Source organism: Cavia porcellus, unplaced genomic scaffold (assembly GCF_034190915.1).
Source record: "Cavia porcellus strain 051 isolate PalLab524CR breed Dunkin Hartley unplaced genomic scaffold, mCavPor4.1 scaffold_4, whole genome shotgun sequence".
Classification (NCBI taxonomy): domain Eukaryota; kingdom Metazoa; phylum Chordata; class Mammalia; order Rodentia; family Caviidae; genus Cavia; species Cavia porcellus.
In genome coordinates this window covers 115,656,682-115,678,158 of record NW_026947487.1, presented here as the reverse complement: position 1 = coordinate 115,678,158, position 21,477 = coordinate 115,656,682, and the positions used below count along the sequence as shown (strand labels likewise).

The 21,477-nt window shown below is 48.3% G+C and overlaps 1 protein-coding gene and 1 long non-coding RNA gene across 4 annotated transcripts in view; one reads left to right on the top strand and one right to left on the bottom strand.

Annotated features, from left to right (window-relative positions):
- LOC134475807 (uncharacterized) overlaps nucleotides 1–3,646 on the top strand; it is a 32,109-nt gene extending 28,463 nt beyond the window's left edge. The window contains exon 2 of the long non-coding RNA XR_010047077.1: nucleotides 2,657–3,646. This is a non-coding gene — a long non-coding RNA (uncharacterized LOC134475807). The remainder of the gene's footprint in view (nucleotides 1–2,656) is intronic.
- The window catches only part of Plcg2 (phospholipase C gamma 2), a 115,193-nt gene that overhangs the window by 6,347 nt on the left and 87,369 nt on the right, over nucleotides 1–21,477 (bottom strand). For all 3 annotated transcript variants that reach the window (XM_063247707.1, XM_063247709.1, XM_063247708.1), the window contains 8 exons: nucleotides 20,089–20,155; nucleotides 18,253–18,410; nucleotides 15,398–15,500; nucleotides 13,165–13,374; nucleotides 12,689–12,834; nucleotides 11,847–11,961; nucleotides 10,782–10,949; nucleotides 7,400–7,488 (listed from right to left, as the gene is read on the bottom strand). In XM_063247707.1, coding sequence (XP_063103777.1) covers nucleotides 7,400–7,488; nucleotides 10,782–10,949; nucleotides 11,847–11,961; nucleotides 12,689–12,834; nucleotides 13,165–13,374; nucleotides 15,398–15,500; nucleotides 18,253–18,410; nucleotides 20,089–20,155 — 1,056 coding nt within the window. The remainder of the gene's footprint in view (nucleotides 1–7,399; nucleotides 7,489–10,781; nucleotides 10,950–11,846; nucleotides 11,962–12,688; nucleotides 12,835–13,164; nucleotides 13,375–15,397; nucleotides 15,501–18,252; nucleotides 18,411–20,088; nucleotides 20,156–21,477) is intronic.

The following is a 21,477-nucleotide window of genomic DNA, read 5'->3' as shown; positions in this document are numbered from 1 at the left end:
TGTTTACTAGTGGGTGCTTTTGCTTGGGTGTTCTTGTATTTAAATAGGCAAAGGGTTGTTGCATGTATCTTTATTAACCGTAATTTTTTTCATTCAGTTTTGCTTCATTCAGTTGACTTTTACCTCTATTTAGTTTATTACTGGTGTTTTAAAAGTTCTTATAATGAATACTTAGTGTGTAAGTCATTAGAATATAGATTCTTGCAGGTCTTAAGGCAAGCACTTTCCTAAACACAGGCAGATCTGGGAGAGATAGTAGATTTGATTGCAGACCATAACAATACTACAGGCATCATGAAGCTTTTAGTTTCCCAGGGCATGAAAGTTATATTTACAGTACACTATAGTTCATGGTTATGTAACACCATTATGTTCAAAATCAATGTATATATCTTAATTAAAAGTGGGTTATTGCTAAAAAATGCTAATAGTCCTGTGAGCCTTCAGCATACTATAATCTTCCCGATACTAGAAGTCTGGGCAGCTGCTGAGTGACCAGTGTAGTGGTTGATGAAGGTTGGGATGACTGCGGCAATTTCTTGGAAACAGAGCAGTGAAGTTTACTGCATCGACAGACCCTTCTCTGCAGCACAGGCTGCTGTTTGGAAACATTTTACATGCAGTGGAACTTCTCTCTAAATGGGCTCTGTCCTGTCAAACCCCACTACCGCTTTATCAGATTTGTATCATACCCTGAATCCTTCATGATCATTTCAACAGTGGCCTAGCACATCTTCCAGGAGTGGAGTCCAGCTGAAAACCACTGCCTTCGCCCGTCCACACACAGCAACTCCACATCATCCTGGTCTGACCATGAGAGTGCAGACACTCGGGCACCTGCTCAGGCTCCACTTCTGACGAGTTCCCTGGCTATTTCCTCCGCCTCCCTTAAGATCATCTCTGAGGCCTGAAATTGGCTTCTTCCCAGTTCCTGTTAATACTGAGAGTTTGGACAACCCCCCCCCCCCATGGATCACAAATGCTCTTAATGGTACTGGACACAGTGAATCCCATCCAGAAGGTCTGTAATGTACTCTACCTTGATCCATCAGAAGAATCACTAAGGCAACTGTAGCTTACCAGATCTATTTCTTAAAGGCTAGACTTGAAGGTTAAAGTTACTCCTTGATCCAGAACGGTTGTTGCGTACATTAGCAAGTGTGAAAACTACATTTACCTTGCTGGACATCTCTAGGGAAGCCCCTGGGTGACCAGCTACACCATCAATGAGCACTGACAGTGTGAAAAGGATCTGTATTCTGAGCAGTAGGTTTCCTCTGTGGACTGAAATTTTTCCTAGTAAACGGTGCTGTAAATAGATATGTCGTCATCTAGACTGTGTTCTTCCATGTATGGAGCACAGGCAGAGTAGATTTAGTGTAATCCTCCAGGGCCCTAGGATTTTCAGGATAGTAAATGAACAGTGGCTTCGATGTTAAAATCACCAGCTGCCTTAGCTCCTAACAAGAGAGGTAGCCTGGCCTTTGAAGCTGGACTTCTCTCCTGCCGTGAGAGCCTGAGCTGGCATCTTCTTCCAAGCTGCCAGGAGTGTCTCGCCAGCACTGGGGATATTGTTGGACAGAGCCCTCGGCAGTGATCTGAGCTCTGCCCTTGGAGTATCTGGCTGTAGAGTCCGTCAGCGTTTGCTGCTCTCCTTTGCCTTGCACTTGATGGAGACGGCGTCTTTCCTTAAACCTGCTAGCCAGCCTCTGGCAGCTTCACACATGTCCTCTGCAGCGTCCTCACCTTCTCAGCCTCACAGCTGTGCAGACAGTCAGACCCTTGCTCCGGACGAGGCCTTGGCATAGAACGGTGGTCTGATCCATCCAAGCCACTGGAATGCTCCCCAGACCAGCAATAAGGCTGATTCCACTTCCTTGTCATTGGTGTGTTCCCTAGAGAAGCATTTTTACTTTCCTAAAACCTTTCCTTTGTGTCTGCAGCGTGGCTGGTGTCATGGGCCTGGCTTTCAGCCTAACACAAGTCTCCACATGCCTTCCTCACAAAGCTGAATGTCTTCTAGTTCTGCCGTTAGCCAGACACATGTGGGTCTTGTTTCACTGGAGCGCTATAGGGTCATTACTTGTGTCTCAGGGAATAGAGAGGCCAAGGAGTAGCAAAGGACGGGACCAGGGGCCTGTGAGTGCAGCCCTCAGAGCGCACACAGTGCTCCCCAGTGAAGCTCACTGTCTTCCGTGGGTGCAGTCCATGGCACCAAAACAAGTACAGTAGTAACGTGAGAGCTCACAGGTCATCCTAACGGGTATAATAATAATGGAAATGTTAGAAATGCTGTCAGAGTCACCACAGTGTGACACAGACACACAAAGTGCACCAACTCCTACTCAGCAGAGGGTTTCCTCAAGCCTTCCATGTGTTAAAATAAAGCTGTATCTGTGAAGTGCCACAAAAATGAAGTCTGTCTGTACAGTTAAGCATCTTCCCACTGCCTGGGTAACATACTTGCATAAGAAGTTCTTACGTATAAAATTTTTATTTTCAAATAATAAGTGTTGTGTTTGTGTCTAGATGTCCCCCAGAGCCTCTTGCAGTTATAGGGCTTTTTCAGAGATGGCTGAATCTAGAGTATGTGATGCTGGGATTAAGGGTGAGTTTAGTCTCTTTCCCTTCTCGTAATGCTTGTGTTATCTTGCAGGGGCCATGAACTGTTCTCCTCTGTGATGGCCCTGAGCCAAGCCACTCTGCCTTGAAGCCGGCTGATTATGGACTGAACCACTACTAACTGTGAGTTACAATAAACCTTTCCCCCTATAACTCTGGGTGTCAGGTAGTTTGCCTGAGCACAAGAGAAAAGTCACTTAAGACAGTGAACATCTTTTTGTAAGTTTTATCAAGTGACAGCTAAAAATATAAGCCAGGCATGAAGGCACGCACCTGTAATTCCAGCCCTCAGGAGGCTGAGGCAGGAGAATTGATGCAAGTTTGAGGCTAGCCTTTGCTACATAGTGAATTCAGGGCCAGCCTGAACTACATAGTAAGACTCTGTCTCTAAATAAGTAAATGTACAAAGTAGTATTGTTTTCTTTCTGCGGGGTTTCTTTTCTTGTACCTAGTGTGCAAGTTTATAAAGTTCATGAAACAAAGAGGAAATGGTATAAATATCATTTGTATGGATTTAAAAATCAAATGATAATCTTCTGTCCTTGGTGATTTTTTTTGTATACTGGATCATCCAAATTCTGAAAGATTTTTCTTTATCTAGTTGGCTTTTTAGAAGCTTTTATTTTATATATTTTCATTCTATGCTGTGTCCTGATAACTGTTAAGCCCCTTGGCAAATGAAACATTTTTATTATTCTTCTTCTTAATGCTCTTTAATTCTGTTGATAATAACTTTTCCTTCCCAATTTTCCCAGTAACTCTAACCATTCCTGTTTGTGTTTTTGTTTTGTATTTATAGTTTGCTTTTAGGCTTGCTTCTAAATTCACCATTGCTTAGTTGGATTTATTCTTTAAGAGGTCAGTCCATTTACATTAAATATAAGTTCTATTAGTGTCATTTGGTTTACACATATTTTGCTTTGCACCGATTTCTTCATCTGTCTTCTTATTTTTATTGTCTTGGTCAAGTTTCTGTTTGTTTTTCAACAGTCCTAATAAAATTGTATTTTCCTTTTTGTCCAAATCTCAGAACAAACTTGCGATCCCCACGGCATCTTATTTGCCACAGTCTCACCCATCAGTGTTGAAACCTTTAATCTTTCAACACCTGAGTTTTCCATATAATTTTTAGCTTCTGATTTTGGAATTTTCATTAGAGATTTACCTTATGTGAGATTTACCATCATCAAGTCTTAATTACAGCAGCAGCATCCTGTAAGATGGAATTGTACTGCAAAATTAGCCATTTCCCTCTCTTCCCTATCCAGAGCTTTGTCTTCTGAATAAAACATCATTGATTTGGGAGCTGCCTCGGCACTTCCTGGGGGGAAGCTGCCGCACATATCTGGAGTCCTGCATGTCCACAGTGCAGTTCTGCTGCCCTGACACGGGAGTGGTGGACACTTGTCCTCTTGTTCCAGCCTGGTGATGCCGTGTCCCGTAATCTGCAGTGCTGATGGGCAGGGGCCTGATGTTAACCTCACCCGTTTTTCTGTAGCATGCCAAGAAGTCAGGGAATTTTAAACTCCTACTAAATTATGGCCAGGACTAAATTTTGAATGTGTTTTATGTTCATCCTACCTGGGAAGGGAGCCCTTTGAGCAGTGAACCAGAGCACATCTCTCCTGTGAATGTCCCATTAACAGCTCCCAGCCTGTCCTTTCCTTCCTGATTCCCATCTCATGGTGCTGTGGCCCTGGACTGTGAGACTTTTCTTCTGCTTTAGCTTTGGGGGTCACGGACATGGGCCCCTTTACTGACATAGTAAATTTTAGACTGAGGAAATTAGTTTTGTTCCAGACCCAAAAGGCCTTTTCCAGAGTTATCCGGATGCCTTTGGAAGCTCCAAGGACTTACAGTCCCCTCTGATGCTCCCAGGCTTGGTGTCACCTGCCAGCCACCTGTCTGGGGCCGCCCGCGGGTCTCTCTTCCTGTGTGGCCTTGTGCCTGTCTTCTGACCCCGTGTCCATGGTCTGCGCGTTCCGTGGCTGTGTCCGCATGTTGGGCCTTGGGTGGGGGGCAGAGCGGTTTCTGCTCTGTGGGCCCAGTGGAACACAGCTATAGCTGGGGAGGCCCAAACCAGCGTTCTGTGTGCCTCCAGGTCCCCCTAAGTGAAGAATAATCTTGAACCTCGAAAATTCAGCCCAGCTCAGCTCAAGCACAGTGCTCAGCTGTCCAGCATTGCAGTGTGTATGCTGTGGCGGTTCTCCTAAGGGACACACATCTGGTTGGCTGCACCGAGAACCCCCAAAGCACCTCTTTCTACTGGGGCTCTCCATCCTCTGTATCCAGCTCCCCAGCCCCAGCCCAGAGCAAAACAGAGCTCACAAGAATAGGATGCAGGAAACCCCCAAGAAGCCAGTTTTCCCTGCTGTCCCCTCCAGGTCCTGCCAGCGCACCCACAGAGGATGACTCTGAGACGCTCCAACCTCCAAACTGCCCCACCACATTCGTCTGTCTCCTATCATTTAGGTCAGTGCGGGGGAGGCCACTTCCAATTAACAGAGACCAAATGTCAGGCATCAACCTGTTACTCAGAGAGCAGTTCACATCCCTCACAGGAAATGCTGCTTTTGTTCTTTGACCTCTTGCTCCATTACTAAATATTTAGGCTTAGGAAATCACTCCTAATCATAAACAGTTACATAAAGACCTTCAGTATTTGTGACATAAACCTCTGCCGACCCCTGACAGCCCGCAGTGGAGGTGTGTTGCACCTGCTGCCACAGAGGTTCTGCAAATCCTCACATGGAAACAGAGTGCTCAGAATCACCTGTGAAGTGGGCGTGAATTCAGGGCCGGAAATGCCCACCCAAAACCAAAGGGGAGAGGAGCCCAACCAAGACATTAGCGGGTCCTCAAGTTAGATATAGTGGGTAATGGCACTGACATGCGCTTTATAAACCAGGTGCTGCTAAGGGGGTAAAAGGCTGTGCGTTGGTAAAGTACTTGTGACATGTAAATGGCTTCTTTGGTAGGGGTTTTAAGCATTTGCTGACATTTTCTGGGGCTTTAAACTCTCTCAGCGAATGTGTCAGGAGTAAACCCCGAGAAGCCTTCGCCAGGTCAGTCACCTGCTCAGACAAGCCTTGCTGTTGACTACAGTCTGTCCCAGGCCTGCATGATGATGGTAAATAAAACAAGGCTCCACCCTGGGCACCAAGGACAGAGCCCAGGTCGAGCAGATGTCCCCAGCTCAGCTCCCAAGAGAAAGGCCCTCATGCCTGTGTGCATGGAAAGGCCAAAGGGCACCCATGAGTGACCCAGAACCAGGTGATGGGTGTGGAATTAAACAGAACCTTGACAGCCAGCAGCTGCAGTGAAATCGCACCCATTCAGACAACTCTACACTAAATCGCACCCATTCAGACAACTCTGCAGACTGCTCTCAGAGCCGGAGGAATGCCCCCTGCCCTGTGCCCCCAAGGAAACCGACGCTGAAGAAACGCAGTTTCCTCCTAGGTATATTCTCTCTGCTGCTAGGCACTCAAATTATTTATAATGGTTCCTGGTTGTTTATGACCACTTTGCACCTCACAGGTGCTGTCCTGCCACCCCCAGAAATCATTCCCATCGCCTGGGCTTTATGCGTGCAGAGGAACAGCACTGGCTCCCTCCGCAGCAGCAGAAGGATGAACCCCAGATCCTGCGCAGGCAGCCCCTCTCTGCTGTCCTTTTCCCCATGTGAAGTTTTGCAGCTGTCCCAGAAGGCGCCAAGCAAGCAAAGCACTGCTCAGATCTTGCAGCTGAAAGAACGACTGACTTCACTGGCAACTGAATTCTCTACCCGGAAAACCATCAGGATGCGACAACAAAACACAGGGCCAGGCCAGGACCAAGACCGTATCACCCAACTGGGGCCAGAAGCAGAATCTCCGGTTTGCCAAAGAGGACCTGAGGGCCCATGGAATCCCCACCCTCGGCCATGCTTTGGAAATATCTGGGATACTGGGACTAGCAACACATCAGGCGTCATAGAAACGCTTGCTGCGTGGGTGTGCATCGTGGGAGAGGCCGCCACTCAGCTTCTCAGGCTCTAGAATCACAGTATCCAGCTCTTCAGCGGTCAAGCCCAAGCCTCAGCTACCCACAGCCTGCTCTGTTTTTAACCTTTCCTCCTGATTACATCCCTTAATACCATGCAGTGAGGCCTGGACCTTCCTGACAAGCCTGCCTAACTAGTGAACTGAAGGAGAGGCTAAGACTCTTCAAAGCCTTGGCAAAACAAAAAGCCCAAAAAGGAAAGCACCTCCAGTACACACAGCTGCAAGGGGAATTCTGCCATGGAAGCTCCTTCCAGGACAGGTCCTTGTCCTTAGTGAGTGCTCTCAGACCCTTTGATGAGATGACCAGAGACCAAAAGCTTCCAGAGTGATGATTTATCTAGAAGAGTACCATCGGGCCCTGTTCTTGGTGACATGAAATGAGGAGGAACCTATGAGGACCAGCACCCTTTTGGGGTTTTTTTTGTTTTTTTTTTTTTTTTTTTTTGGTCTTTTTCGTTTTTATCAGTACCAGGGATCGAACTCACGACCACACACTTGCAAGGCAAGCACTTATGCCGCTGAGCTAAATCCCCAGCCCTCTGCACCCTTTCCGATTACACTGCTACTCCCAGTATCCTACAGCATTCTCCAAGGAAGAAGGATGCTCAGAGCGCAAACTGCCAAATTCGCAAAAAGTAGTTCTTTTATGATGTCTTGGTCTCAGTGGGTTTAAGGTCATGAGGTGACAGTATTTATAATCCACCACCACCTCACTCAGTGGTGCCACTTACCAGGACTGGCCGCATCTCACAGAAAACCAGGAGGGAAGCCAGCTCAATGTCCTCACTGTACCCATTCTTCAGAGGAACAGATCGAAACCCTGCAGCAGAATGGAGGAAAACACAAAGGCAGGGGGTAATGTTAGACCTTAGCTTTCTTGGGGTATCCAGCAATCCTATGAATGCATAGGATCAATGAGAGGTCAGTGCATCCCATGCTGGAGGCTTTTGGTAAGACAGGAGTTTCATCTGAAGGTCAAGGAGACTGCTGACAAAAGAGATCCAACACAGGGAGGGTAAAACTATCTGCCATTTGGAAATGCAATTGAATCACCCAGAAGAAATTGAAACCTACAGAAATTGTGCATTGAATTTCTTGTGATTGTGGCTATGGTTCAATTCCTGAAACATTCCCAAGGCCAAAGACTCAAAGGATCCCAGCACTTGGGAGGCAGAGCCAAGAGGATCACTGGCAGTTTGAAGCCAGCCTGGGCTACAAAGTGTGTTCAAGTCAGCCTGAACTGCACCACAAAACCCTGTCTCAAAAAAGATCAAAACAAAACCAAAAAAAGGACTCAAAGGAATAATCAGTCCTCACACCTACTTCCTCCACTTAGGTCCCTACACAGGTGTCGTATCTTTAAAGATTTCTAGTCTCCTTGTGCCTTGGTGTTTCATGCAGTATCAGTCATGCAGAGCTGAACTCGGTCTCCTTCCTTCCTTCCAACTTGGAACATGTCAGTCTCTGAAATTCTCACTGTGTTACTACTGTAAATCTGACCATTTCTCCTCCTGGGCACCAGCCCACCCTGAGGTAGCAGACATGATGGGAAGTCAGAAAATACAGTGGCCCTCACTTACCACGAGGTGCTCTGGTTCACCCAGCGCAGTGCCAGGGAATCTGTATGTTTGGTTGGCTCGTCAGAGAAGCAGGCTCAGTGCAGACTGCCCCTCTTACCACTGAGGAAGCCAGGCAAGAACTTCAGAAAATGTTTATTACACCTCTCATTTCTTTTTAGCACTTTAGAAATATCCATTTTCATGGTTCAATACAAGCGAGCATTCATTTGTAAGTCCCACAGTCCTACACTATTGGGCAACCTTGCTGATTATGTTACCAGCACTGCAACCACTTTAAGCCCGGCAAAAAGACAGTGTTTTCCAATCTTCTGTATGCTTCTTTTAGATTCTCCTAATAAATGAGTCTTAGGGATGACACTGCTTCTTCCATGGCAGGAAGTGTAGTCTCTGGGATGCCACAGTGAATTTGGCTTTATGGTAACTACACTTGCTGGTTCCTGACCACCCTATTATCCTTGCTACGTTGATCTCCCCATGCCCCAAATTGAGGCAGAAACCATGTAGCCATCCCAGCACCACAGAAAGTGGTCAGAGTTGTTGAAACCTCCTCACTTGACTGGCCAGAGTGTGTCAGTTCCTTTAGAAGATGACCTTTAGCTTGAAGGCTTAAGGAATTAAAGACGAAAACCTCAAGAACCATTAAAAATGGGACCCAAGCCCCCAGCTGCAAGATGCGCTCAGCAGGGACCTTCTTGCTCTTTTCTAGCAACACCTAACACATCCCTACAGTTGTAGTCACAGGCTGCAAGGAGAGCAATTACATACAGGACACACAATTTATAGTAGTATTTTATGATGATCACCTATAGTGGTTGGTTAATTGTGTCAACTTGAGACATTTAGAAGCTTAACTAAAAGAGTTTAGCAACTCTACACCCAAGGGTGTAGAAGAAGACCCACCCTAGGTGGCTCATCACCTGGACGTATAAAAGGCAAGGAGGAAGGAGGAACGCATTCCATTCTTGGAGAAGCCCCTGTCTTTGCCTTTGGTTTGGACCTCGTCTTCTGGCTTCCAGTGTAGACTCTTCAGCTTTCTGGCATAGACTTTTCAGCCTTTTATCACAAAGCCTTCGGCCTTCTGTCACAGACCTATCAGCCTGCTGGTGTGGATTTGCAAAGACACTGAATTGAATCCTTCAGCCTCCATTGTGTAGACATCCTCTGCATGCTTCCTTATCGGACTCTGTGGCTGACCATCCTAAACCAATCTTGTTGTTTCTGTATATCTCGTGTTATATCTGTTCTCTCTAGTAAAACCCTGACTAATACATCACCCAAGGAGTTAAATACAAAGAAAGTGCAGGAAATCTGTCCACAACACTAAAAACCTACAAAATCCAGCTGGGGGCCTGGATCCCCTGGCAATAACCTTCATGTGTTTAGCTAAAAACCCAGAGCCCATACAATGACCCAGGCAAGTCTGTACTGGGAAGGCCCAAAGGTCAGCGGTGGAAGCTAAAAAGTCTATGCCAGTGGGATGGAGGATCTGTGCCAGCAGGCTGAGGGATCTGTACTGGAACCAAGAAGCTTCCAAAGACTGTATTTTTATACAGATGACTAAAATAACAGTAATGTCTTTCTGCTGAAGAATGATTCTTGGGAAACAAGGGCACAGTGACCCCCTGAGGAATCTAGAAGCATCTATGACCCAATATCCCATGCATCCAAAATACCAAGGAGAAGAAAGACGTCGAGCAGCATTGACAGTGCCAATACCAATCCAGTGGGAAAGGAAATTCGAGAAACCACCCACCTGCCAAGGATCACTGCCTTCACAGTGATCGCCCTGATAGCTGCCTGCCCATGCAGGTAGCATGGGGCTCTTAGGTCACCAAGCCTCTCACCTGAGGTCGTTACTCAGTCATATGAAAAAACTGGACACCTGGATCCCACAGGTGAGCTTATAGGGTCTAGAGTCTTACAAACTGGTCACATGACCCAGTGGGGCTTGGTCCCAAGAAACATAAAACAACCCTTCTAGTTCTGTTCAGCATGAAAGAAAATCATAACTCAAAGTGGGAATTCAACCCTGCAACGAGCAGATGGAGAATTCTGAAGGCTTAGAGTTGAACTCAAGACTAGCTCCTGCCATATGGTAAAATCTTTGCCTTATCACAGTGCCAGTGCAAAAGAGGAAAGGAGATCAAACCAGACTTAGCCCTGGCCAGGAAGGAGCAAAATCTAACTACTGTGCAGGTGACAAATAACACTCCAGTTTGTGCACAGATGTCCAGCTTCAAAGCGCGCAGCAGTTCCCTGTCCCCTCCTGTGCACTAAATGTGCAGCAGTTCAGGCCCTGTTCTCTAAGCTATCCTGCAATCAAAACCAAGAAAATGCTCTTTTTGTTCTTTTTAAAGCTAGCAATGCAGAACAAAGAGCGGTGCTTGTCCAAATCAATGAAATAATGAAAATATTTTCATTAATGAAAATACCTTTTAGGACTGGGGATTTAGCTCAGTGGCACAAGCCCCTGCCTGGCAAGCATAAGGTTGTGAGTTCAATCCCCAGTACCACTAAAAAAAAGAACTCTTACCTGACTTGATCCCTTTGATGGGGTATGTGGCGTGAGCCAGGAAGTTAGGATCGCTGAACATGTCTTCTTCATAAACCACAAAGCGTAGAAAGGCAAGGCTTGGGTCATAAATTTCAAATGTCACCTTCTCCTGTGTAGGAGCCCAGAGAGGACTGAGGCCATTGTCATCTGGAAAGAGACCCAAACTCAGGGGAGGCTGCATCCATGCTGCCCCATTCCTATAACCTGGTCTCAGCGTCCTTCAGCTTTGAGGCCCTCAGCAACCAAGTCAATAAGCATCTGTGCCAAGATCCAAGAACATCTGAGGGTTTCTCTTTCCCAGTGAGCAATCCTTTGACAGCTTCTGTTACAGGCCTGGCCCCCAGGGAGCAGAGGAGAGGACCCCCCTCATCATGTGTACACCCATACCTCCTGTGCTAGGATGCGAGAGGGGAAGGGAGAACAGGAGTTGTGGGGTGTAGAACAGATCAATGAAAAGTGCCCAGTAGCCCCGAGCCTCAGCCTGAAGAACGTGTTCTGGAGTTCTCAGGGGACACAGGCTCATGGAGGAAAACAGCAAACCTGCCACCTCCAGAAACACCCGCAGGTCAGCACCTGAGCTGTTCCCTGGACTGCCCCTGACCAGGAGCAGCTGTTCTGTGTCCTCACAGGCCCATTGCTCAGGGCCCTTCCTGCTCATCTGGAGGAGCAGGGGCTCCTTTTGTCTTTCCTGCCTCTGGGGGCGGAGACCAAACCACTCAGCGGAACCTCTGAGACTGCCATACCATGTGACCCTACTCTGTCTGCTTCTCAGTCTTCAGCTCAACAGCCGTGTCAGACCTGGGCTGTGGCCTGGTGACAAGCACACTCGTGTTGTGTGAGCAAGACTCTTGCCTCAAGCTCTTCACTGAAGGAACAGTTCAGGGTACAACTCCAGTGATCTTATGAGATGGCCCTTGTCTCCCACCTCCAAGCTGAATCACAGTGGACAAGAGTGAATCAAAAGGGCTGGATGACAAGAGCATCCTACAGAATCCCCAGGGACAGCAACCCACATCTGATTCAGCTTGCTCCGCGTTTACTTACTCACGACTGTTGTCTTGAACTTGTTGTTGTCGTACTCTGCCCCACAGATTTCCACCTCTACAAAGGGACAGGCAATACTTCGTCCAGGCTTGGGTAGGTGGCGAGCACCAAGGACCTAGGACAGGGAATGTTAAGTATTAGGTTAGTTTATCCCACAGAGCCCAGCAGCAGGAGTCAGACTATAGGAAATCAAAGCCAGCCTCTTGTCCTGGACAGGTGTCCTGGACCCTATGCTGTGGGTTCTGAGGGGTCCACCCTTGCTTCCGTCAGATGAGGAAATGCTGTCTGACCCAGTAGGGAAGTCTCACTTGAGCCTGCACACCCATGCCCAGGTAGCACCTGCTGGGACGTCATATCACATCCTGCATCTCTCAAAACTGGGAAGGGGACAGATCGTGATCATTCTTTTTGTGACTTTTTCAAGAAACACTTTTTCTTACACGTTTCATTTTTTTTCTCTTAATCTCATGAGAAATGCAATTCATTTCTCTACTCTTACAAAGAAGCAACACATTCTCTGAATGTTGAATTCAAATAAGCTTTAACTTCCAAAATTGGTCAAAGGGCACACAGACTCTTCTCCATTAAGACCCCAAGGGCATGTCTATTTTCTTAATCTTCCTAGTCCTAGGCTGATCTTTCTGGGACCTCAAAGACACAGATGATACCTCACACTCTGCGGGAGACAAGGAAAGGGACTGTAGTGGTTAGAAAGTTCCCTCTCTTTCCCACCTAGGTACTGCACTAAAGGTCCTGAGAAGCTGTCAGGATGTCGGCAGTTCACAAATGTTGCTGCCCAAGGCAGCATGTGTAGCCCTGCCCAGGGAGTGTGTCCACCCTACCTTGATGGTGAGAGTCATCTGAATCTTCCGCTGTGACTCTAGCGGCATTGGGTCATACTTCCCCGTCCGCATGATCTCCGGTTGCAGGACATAGCCCGTCCGCCCATTGAGGGAAAACAACGCATGATTCATCTGCATGTACTTGTCTGGAAGGGGAATGAGGTCTGAGAGACTGACCAAAGGAGGCCAAGGAGTGTAGCACAAGGTACCCGGACTTCCTGTGATCATTTGGGGCAGCAGGGCAAGTAGGTGTCTGATCCAAAGAAAATATGGAATTTGGAATAATCCCAAATGGGGAAAACCTTTCCAAGTCTGACACAAAATCCATAACCATAAAAGATTAAAACCAGCCAAGGTGGTAGCACACACTGATACAGTACTAGCACTTGGAGGCTGAGGGAGGACCGGAAGTTCGAGCCCAGCCTGGGTTGTTTCTCTTACTGGTACCCACACAGCCACCTTCAGGGTTCCTTTACCTGCGGTCTGGAAATTGAGTGCCACCATCTGGGAACCACACAGCCACAGACGAAAGGGATCATAGTTTGAAGAGTCAACCCTCTGTCCCTTTGGATAGACGCGGGTCAGGCCCTTCTGATTATATCTCAAGAGATCCTCGGGCTTCTGTCTGACGATACTGTCAGCCTTTGTCTCCACGAAGGAGCGGATTTCTCGGAAGTCGGGGTTTTCTGCACAGAGAGGCAAGTCAGACTGTGTGCTGTGCAGGTGTCCTCTATGCGTCTGCAGTGGTAGATATTTAGGTTGGGAAGAAACCAGGAACTTCTCTTGACAAGATATCAGGGTTTGTGACAGTGATGCCACAAGTGGTACTGCTATGGATGTCTGCCATCGTGTGGTCTCACACAAGAAAAGACCCAGCTTTCTTATAGCCTTTCAATCTAGACATACTGTAACTCATTGTTAGTTTATAACCGCTGTTATCTTTAAACCAGAAACCACCAAATTGGTAGTCACAGGATGGGGCAGGTGGGATGCGTTATCAAAAGCATTAGGGTAGAGATCTCAGGAGTCAAGATGCAGAGAACAGACTGGCTTCCTTAGCAATGATACTATAGACACAAGAATGAAGCCAGAATCCTGGAGAAGTGGACACCAAATGCCAGTGCCCACAGGAGGAGACATGATAGGAAGGAAAAGAGGGTGGCGGTGGACAGGTTTTATCTGTGGTGGACATCTGTCCAGGTGGATAGATGAAACCAGTGTACCACTGTCCACCTATTCATCTGGACAAAGCATTACTTCCATCCAGCTGTGGTGGGCAGCTGAGTGCTAACCATGCTGACCCAGGCTGGGTGACCTTCAGCAACATTCTTCCCCTGAATGTCAAGAGGCCCAGGGTCCCACTTTTAGAGTTAAATCTGTGGTTCAGTACTGTTCCTCTGGGCTTGAGATGAAAGATTCAGAATTGCTTAAAATTCCCAAAGAAACAAGAAATAAAATACAAAAAGCATCATCCAAGAACTTGCTACTACAGGGCTGGGGATTTAGCTCAGCAGCACAAGTGCCTGCCTGGCAAGTGCAAAGTCATGAGTTCAATCCTCAGTACAAAAAAAAAAGTTGCTACTTGGAGAATGTGGTAGAAGATTCACTTTTTACTCTCTGTGTGGTAGGCTAATGGTCCCCAATAATGTCTAGGCAAGGCCTGAGGCCCAGAACCTATGAATATGCTTTATTAAATGGTGAAAGGGACTTTGCAGATGTGATCTATTTAAGGTGTTTCAAATGGGGATATTATCCTGCATTAGCTATGTAGACCTATTGTGATTAGAGGGTCCTTAAAATAGGGAGCTGGAAGAGGACATGGCCATATGCCTGCTGAGGCAGACAATGGAGTGAAGGGGCCACAAGCCAAAGGATGCTACAGCCAACAGAACGTGGAGGAAGCAAGGAACAGAGTCCTCTGGAGCCTCCGTGTAATGGCTTGTATCTAGAAGTCCCCCAAAGCCTCATGTGGTTGCAGATGGGGCTTTTGGGAGATTACTTCCATCCAGCCGTGGTGGGCAGCCGAGTGCTAACCATGCGGACCCTGGACAATCCAAAGAAAATATGGAATTTGGGTGTGCTGGATCATGGGTGTGTGATAACTAAATTGGTGTAGCATAGTTCTGGGTGTGGATAATGGTAGCTCCACCTACCTAGGATGTGGGTTGGCACCAATTGGGAGGTTTGTGTCCTGGATGGAATAACACAGAAAGATGGAAGGCAAGCAGCTGCTGCTTATTACTTTCTTACCGACCCTGCCATGAACTTCTGTCATGCTGTCTTACCTTGGGGCCAGCTGACTATGGAGTGAAACATCTACAAGCTCTGAGCCAAAATAGAACTTGCCTTCTTTAACTTCGGGTGTTGGGTATTTTGTCTCACCAACAAGAGAAACAACCAAGAGGCTGTAGGATGAGCACAGCACTGCTCACACCTCCACTTGGGCCTAGAGATCCTGACTTTAGCCTTCTGGCCTCTAGGGTTGAGAGAATAAATGTGTGTCGTTTCCAGCCACCAAGTTGTCCACCCTCTCACTGGGTTTCACTACTGGGACATGGAAAGGGCCCTGTGGACAAACTTGAGCTGAGGCTTCTGCCTCAAGCATAACTAAGAATGAGCAGCAGACAGTCACTGTGCCCTCTCAAACCTCAGACTCAAGGAAACAACAGCGTTCGCCACAGGTGAGGACAGGGTCACGGGAAAGAGTACCTAAATTGTCCTTGGTTTTGCTGGTTGGTTTGCAGTAGATGACCAGGTCTGAGAGCTCGATGGCAATTGACTGGTTCTTCTCCCAGTACTTCATGTTGTTCTCCTATGGAAACCCACCCTGATCACTCACAGCCCTCAGGCCGGCCCAAGTGACCCGCAGTCCTCCCATCCCTCACCCCTGCGCACTCAGACCTTGCAGGGCTGCATACTTTCCTGTTCTGAAGACAACCCTGCTTTCCTCTGTCTCCGTCCTCTTACGGCTCATATTCTCCAGCAAGTTGTTTCCATTTCTGGTGTCTGGCTCAGTCCTCACCATGGCTTTCCAAAGTAGATAGGAGCCAGGGTGGCCGAAGAGGGGACCTGTCATTTTACTTAATCTTCTGCTCTCTGCCTCCCATCTTGTCCCCTTCCCTAAAAATGCAGTCATCAAATTCCAGCCCTCAGAGCTAACAGCCCTGCAGAACAATGCACTTTACCCCCCGCACCACTGAGAGGTGTGCAGCCTCTTTTTTCCTCTGACTGCCCACTGCTGCATGGTCCAGAGGGCCTAGACATGGACCTGGAGATGCTTCCCATTGGAACAACCTTCTCCCTCCCCCACAGCAGGTGGCCCTCGTGCCCTCTTCTGCAGTTCTGACCATCAGCCTTTTGCTGGCCAAGGAGACCTCTGAGAGAATAGATGACAACTGTCACCATTTGGGAAGTGCTCAGTGTTGGGCATCACGTGCTAAGTGCCGATGGATACTGGCTAAGTTGGCCCACACTGTCTGCTGAGAGGCAGAATTTATCTCCATTTGCACAGAGAAGTTGAGTGGTTTACTCCAGGCCACACAGCCGGCCATTGTCAAGATCAGATTCGTCAACTATTGGCTGGATGCAAGTCCCTGCTCTTGCCCTATGTGTCCTATATTGCATTCTGCATTGCCCTATCAGTCACCAAATGCTAGAGATTTCAGTACAACGTCCTCCTGTGTTCAGTGCCAGAAGTCACACCCTCTCCTTAGAGCCAGCTCTGAATAAAAGCTTTGGCAGCAGGCCGATGGCTCACCTTATGACAAGTCCCAAAGATAGCATGGGCTCTTCCTGATGCCTCCATACCAGTCAGTCCCTCTCCCAGGCTGACTACGCCTATAGCAGGAATTTGATCAACTCTGACCCTTGTGTTTTTAATCTTCACATGCAATAGGAAGACATTAAAAGAGGCTTCTCATGACATCTTACCAAATGTAAAGAACTACCAAGGAGGATTTTAGATCAAAGACAGCAAGAGGCAGCCTTGAACAGCTGGGTTAAATTTCTGAAATCTTGACGCAGCAGGAGAGGTGGTGGGGAGAAAACCTTCACGTGCAGCCACACTATTCCTCATGAAGGGAGGTAGACAGTGCCGGGATGGGCAGGCAGAGGGCATCCTCAGCAGCCTCCACGCCCGTTCTCACAGGAGGAGGGGATGCCTGGCGGTGAGGTCCCAGCAACCGTGCTAAGGACTTACTGCTGCCTTTCTCTATTCCCAGCTAGAAGGATCCAGAACCTCAAAAACTAGAGCATGCTTGGGAGGTTAACATGCATTACGGGATGCCAAGGAAATAGTGACGCCAGCTGCTCAGCCAGCAATGCACTCACACCCAGAGCATGAGGAGGGCGATTCTGCAGAGGAAGCTCAGGGCAGTGGCCTCCCCACTCCACAGGCCTCAGCAGATCTGCACCTCAGAGACAGCAGGAATAAGCACCTTCGCTGGTCACGTGACTGATGGTCTGCTCCAAGTGGCTACTGATGGTGTTGACAAGCCATGGAAGGATGAGAGCTCCAGGTGAGGTCCTGACTACACCCAGGGATGGGGGAAAGGTGCAAGCCTCATGAGGGAGGCTTTGATGGGCTCTCTGTCTAATCTACTAAAGATGACATTTCCCTTCAGAGGAGTTTGGTGAGTCCAGGGACCCGAGTAGCCCCACCCCCACTCCAGGGGAGAGGAAACCAGGTTGCCAGTGAGTGACCACTCCAAGGCCCTCAGAGGAGAGATTTAACTACTGCTGGAGGTTACAGGGGCCTAGGAGGTCCCAGAACAGCTTTCAGCTCAGTTCTCTGGATCTGCCTCAGGAGGAGGCGGGAACATGGGAAGCTAAAATGTCTTGCCAGTTCTGTAGCCACAGGAAAGAGCAGGACATATTTCTCCCTCCTCCAAGATGCAGACACCTTTCTTGTCACCCTGACAGAAAGACAGTGTGATGGTTAAATGCTGGCACAGGCTGTGCCCCTGCAGTGCATCCACCACGAAGCCTGACAATTTTCATGCACCATTTCACCATAGCTTCGCCTCCTCCTTCAAGTGTTTGCCTCCTCATTTCTCAGACAAGGAAACCAGGCCTGGAGGAGTTTGGCTCCATCCCAGTATCCAACCCTGCCAGGTGCCAGCTCCAGCCTGCATAGATCCAAACCTCCTGCTCCTACTCAGAGGCCCACGCCACCTCCAACACCAATTACTCCCATCTAAAGGGGAAGAGAGAATTGGGGCGTACTAACGTCTTCCCAAGATCCATTCTGGAAAAGGGAGGCGAGCTCAGGGAACATTTGCTTTGCAAAGTGTTAGAATCAATGAAACATCCAAAGTGAGGAAGGGACACGTCCCTGCTAAGACATGGAGGACCTGACATGGAGTGTCACTACACACACGCGAGCCTCCGGATGCATCCTGGGGGGCCTCAGTGTCCCCCCACCTGTATACCTCTTACACCTGTGTCCACATCTCCTTCACCGGAGTTCTGTACAGCTGAATTCCTGGCCCTCCTGCTGCCCAGGCCACCCACCTTCTCAGAAGGGCGTGCCAGGCCCACCTGCGCCCAGGTGAACGGAGCCTCACCTTGGTGTCGATCTTCCAAGTGATGTCCCGGATGCTGTGAAACCACTCAAAGAGCTCCTCCACCTTGTCGGTGGCAAACTCCACTGCAGGATCACCCTGCTTCTTGGGCTCCAGGATGAACACAAAAGGCTTCTGGTTTTTCCCCTGTGGGGCTTTCACTGTGGGAGAGGATAAAAAAGACCCAATCAGTCTAGCAGAAGGCCACCAGCCACTTCTTTGTGAACCAACCCGGGCCTCCATCCTATAATTATGGTTGGTGCCACTCAGAAGGTCTGGCCTCACATGTGCATGTAACTGTTACAGTCTCAGTGGGCTGAGTGGTGTCTTCCCAAAGATAAAGCAAGTCCCCTCTCCTTGTGACTGTGACCTGATTCAGAATTAAGGTTTTAAAGATGTGCCTATGGGTCTTGTGATGAGACAGCCTGAGTTTTAGGTAAACCCTAAATCCAGAGATGGCTGTCCTCACAAGAAAGAGGAGAAGAGACACAGACATGGGAGAAGCCACACAGGCAGATTCTGGAGTGACAGAGTCTTCAGCAGGATCCAGGAGTAGGATGCGGAATGAATTCTCTACACTCAGAGGAAGCAGTGAAGTGAGAACGATTTAATTAAGGTTGTAGAGGGAGAAGCATCTTCCTTAGAACAGGAGTGGGTAAGTCTTCCGAGTTCTTCTATGCCGGCCGGTGTTCTAAGCAAAGTGTGGGCTGTGTCTTACTTGATCCTTATCTCTGCCTAGCTGGTTCCTCATCGTTTTACATCTGCTTTACTGTAGACAAAATAGAGGCTCACTGAGGAAAAGTAACACCTGGCAGATGACACAACTCATGGTGGCAAAGCTGAGGGGCAAATCAAACCTGATGATGACTCCCTGCCATCGGGCCTCCTATCTCTCCTCCGCAACACAGGGAAAGGATCAACGAAAAGAATGTTGGACATGAAAGTAAAGGTCCTGAGCATCTGGGGACTTAACCAGGGACCTCAGACCATCGTCGTGGCCACTTTTGAGCTCAGTTTGTCTCAGCTATTAATTAGAACAAAAGGAAAACATCTCTTTCTTACCTACCCTGCTGGATAGCTATAAGGGAACTAACCAGAGCAGGAAATAAAGGTAGGAAGCCGAGGGAAGCAGGACATTTTCAGACTTCTGTCATCTGAGCCCTAGGGAACCAGGTAAGGGCTCCCGGGTAGGGGTCGGGTCTCAGGAGTGCAAGCCCAGCTCAGAAAGGACTGCTGCCTGGGCGTCTTGCCCTGATTGCCCCTTACTTCTGCCATCCCCTCTTTCGGGCTGCAGTGCTCGAGATGCAGGCTCTAGACCCAAGCATCCTGGCGCAGCCACAGTTTGCACCCTCACACAGCCTTTGCCACAGCCACACCTGCACTTTGCCCTCCTTGTTCCCTGGTGCACAGCAGGGAAGCTGAGATTCATAGAGCAGTGACCACCACATGGTCTTATGATGACTAAGATGCAGAGCTGCGCAGAAAAGCCGAGACATCCAACTCCAGGTGCCATCTCCACCCACCCAACACCTCGGCTCTTCCAAAAGCATAGGAAACAAAGGCAGATCCCTGACACGACAGTGATGATGCTGGTAACAACCGCAGCAAACATGTTAGGGGACAGCGGTGCATGAGACCCTGCTGCACGCTACAGTTTAGAGCTCAGTAGCAGACTAACATCCTTCTCCAACCTAGCCCAGAATGCACAGCCTAGGCCATGGAAGGAGCAGAATCAGAGTCCAGGATGGCCATGACCACATCACCCTCCACCTACTCAGGTGGCTCTGTGGGCAGCCTCTGGGGTCAGTGGGAATAGGGCTTAGCCTGTGGTGCACATACCTACATTGTAGGTGTTGAGGTCCAAGATTCCTCGGCAAAGGGACCCCAAGGGATTATCTTCGATAATCTGTCAAGAGACAAGCCATTACTCATGGGGTCCTAAAAGGACAGTGCATTTCCAAGCACTGCTTAGCAGGGGCAATGCCTTTGGAACTGTTTAAGGCTATGTCCATGGGAAAGAGTGAGATAGTGACCCCTGAAGATGATGGGGACAGAATGGTGAGCAGGTGGCCACAGGTTCCGTGTTTTGTTTCCAGTTTGTAAAAGTGTGGCTTGTCCAGGACAGGTCTTAAAACATGCCCCCAGTGATGGCGAATCTTTTGGAGACCAAATGTCCAAACTACAACTTGAGACCCCACTTTTTTAACAGCCAACACTGCAGTGAAACCCAAATACTGAGGCTTCATTTAGAGAAGACTCTTTTCTGATGCTCAGCAGCTGGGGTGAGTTGGCTCGCATGCTGACGTGGCTCTGTGTGCCCACGGAGGCACAGGTGCTGTGCACTCACCACCACTGTCCTAGACCCTTTAGCTGGATATGGAACAGGACTGTGTGCCTGTGATGCCCTAGTTCAAGAGCCATCTGTGGTTCCCCCATCCTGTGAAGCAGTGCTCTGCAACCTTGTTCCTAGGGTTTCCCAGCCTCAGCAGCCCTTCCAGCTGGGATAGAGAGTATGGTAGTGTCAGGAGAGCTGGCCGAGAGGCAGGCACTGCACACTTTCCTCTGCCACGCTGATGCAGATACTCAAGTAAGGACGATGGGTACAGACACAACTGAGCACAACTGCAGTCCTCCCACCACACCTTCCCATAGGCTGCACCTCCAGTCTGTGATCTTCCAATACACTGCTGTTAGCTTCCAACTTGGCTCCTAGGGCTCAAATACACCTTCCTCCAAGAAGCCCTCCCAGATTGTCCCACTTCCTTTAGGAAATAGATGCTAAAGGGACCCAGAGTCTTCATGTTATGGTTTGTGGCTATATTTTAAAACTTTATGTGGTAATAGGTGGGGCTTCTGTAGAGGTGGCTGGATGTAGAGTGTGTGATATTTTATGGTATGAGGATTAAGGGTATAGGATTAAGGGTAGATGATTACTAATTAGTTTATTCATTGGTTTGGCACTGGATATAATATAAGAGACAGAAACAGGATTTCTTGTCTGTTGCTTACTTTCCTACCTTCTGCCCACCTTTAACTGTTTCGCCTCTGCAATGCCTGTCTGTCATGCCACCTTGTCTTGGAGCCAACTGATTATGGTAACTTCTACAAACTGTAAGCCAAATAAACCTTTCTTCTTTTAATTGGGGTATCAGGTACTTTTGTCTTAGCAATGAGAAAAGTAACACACAAAATTTGGTACTGACAGTGAGATTGCTGTAACTATACCTA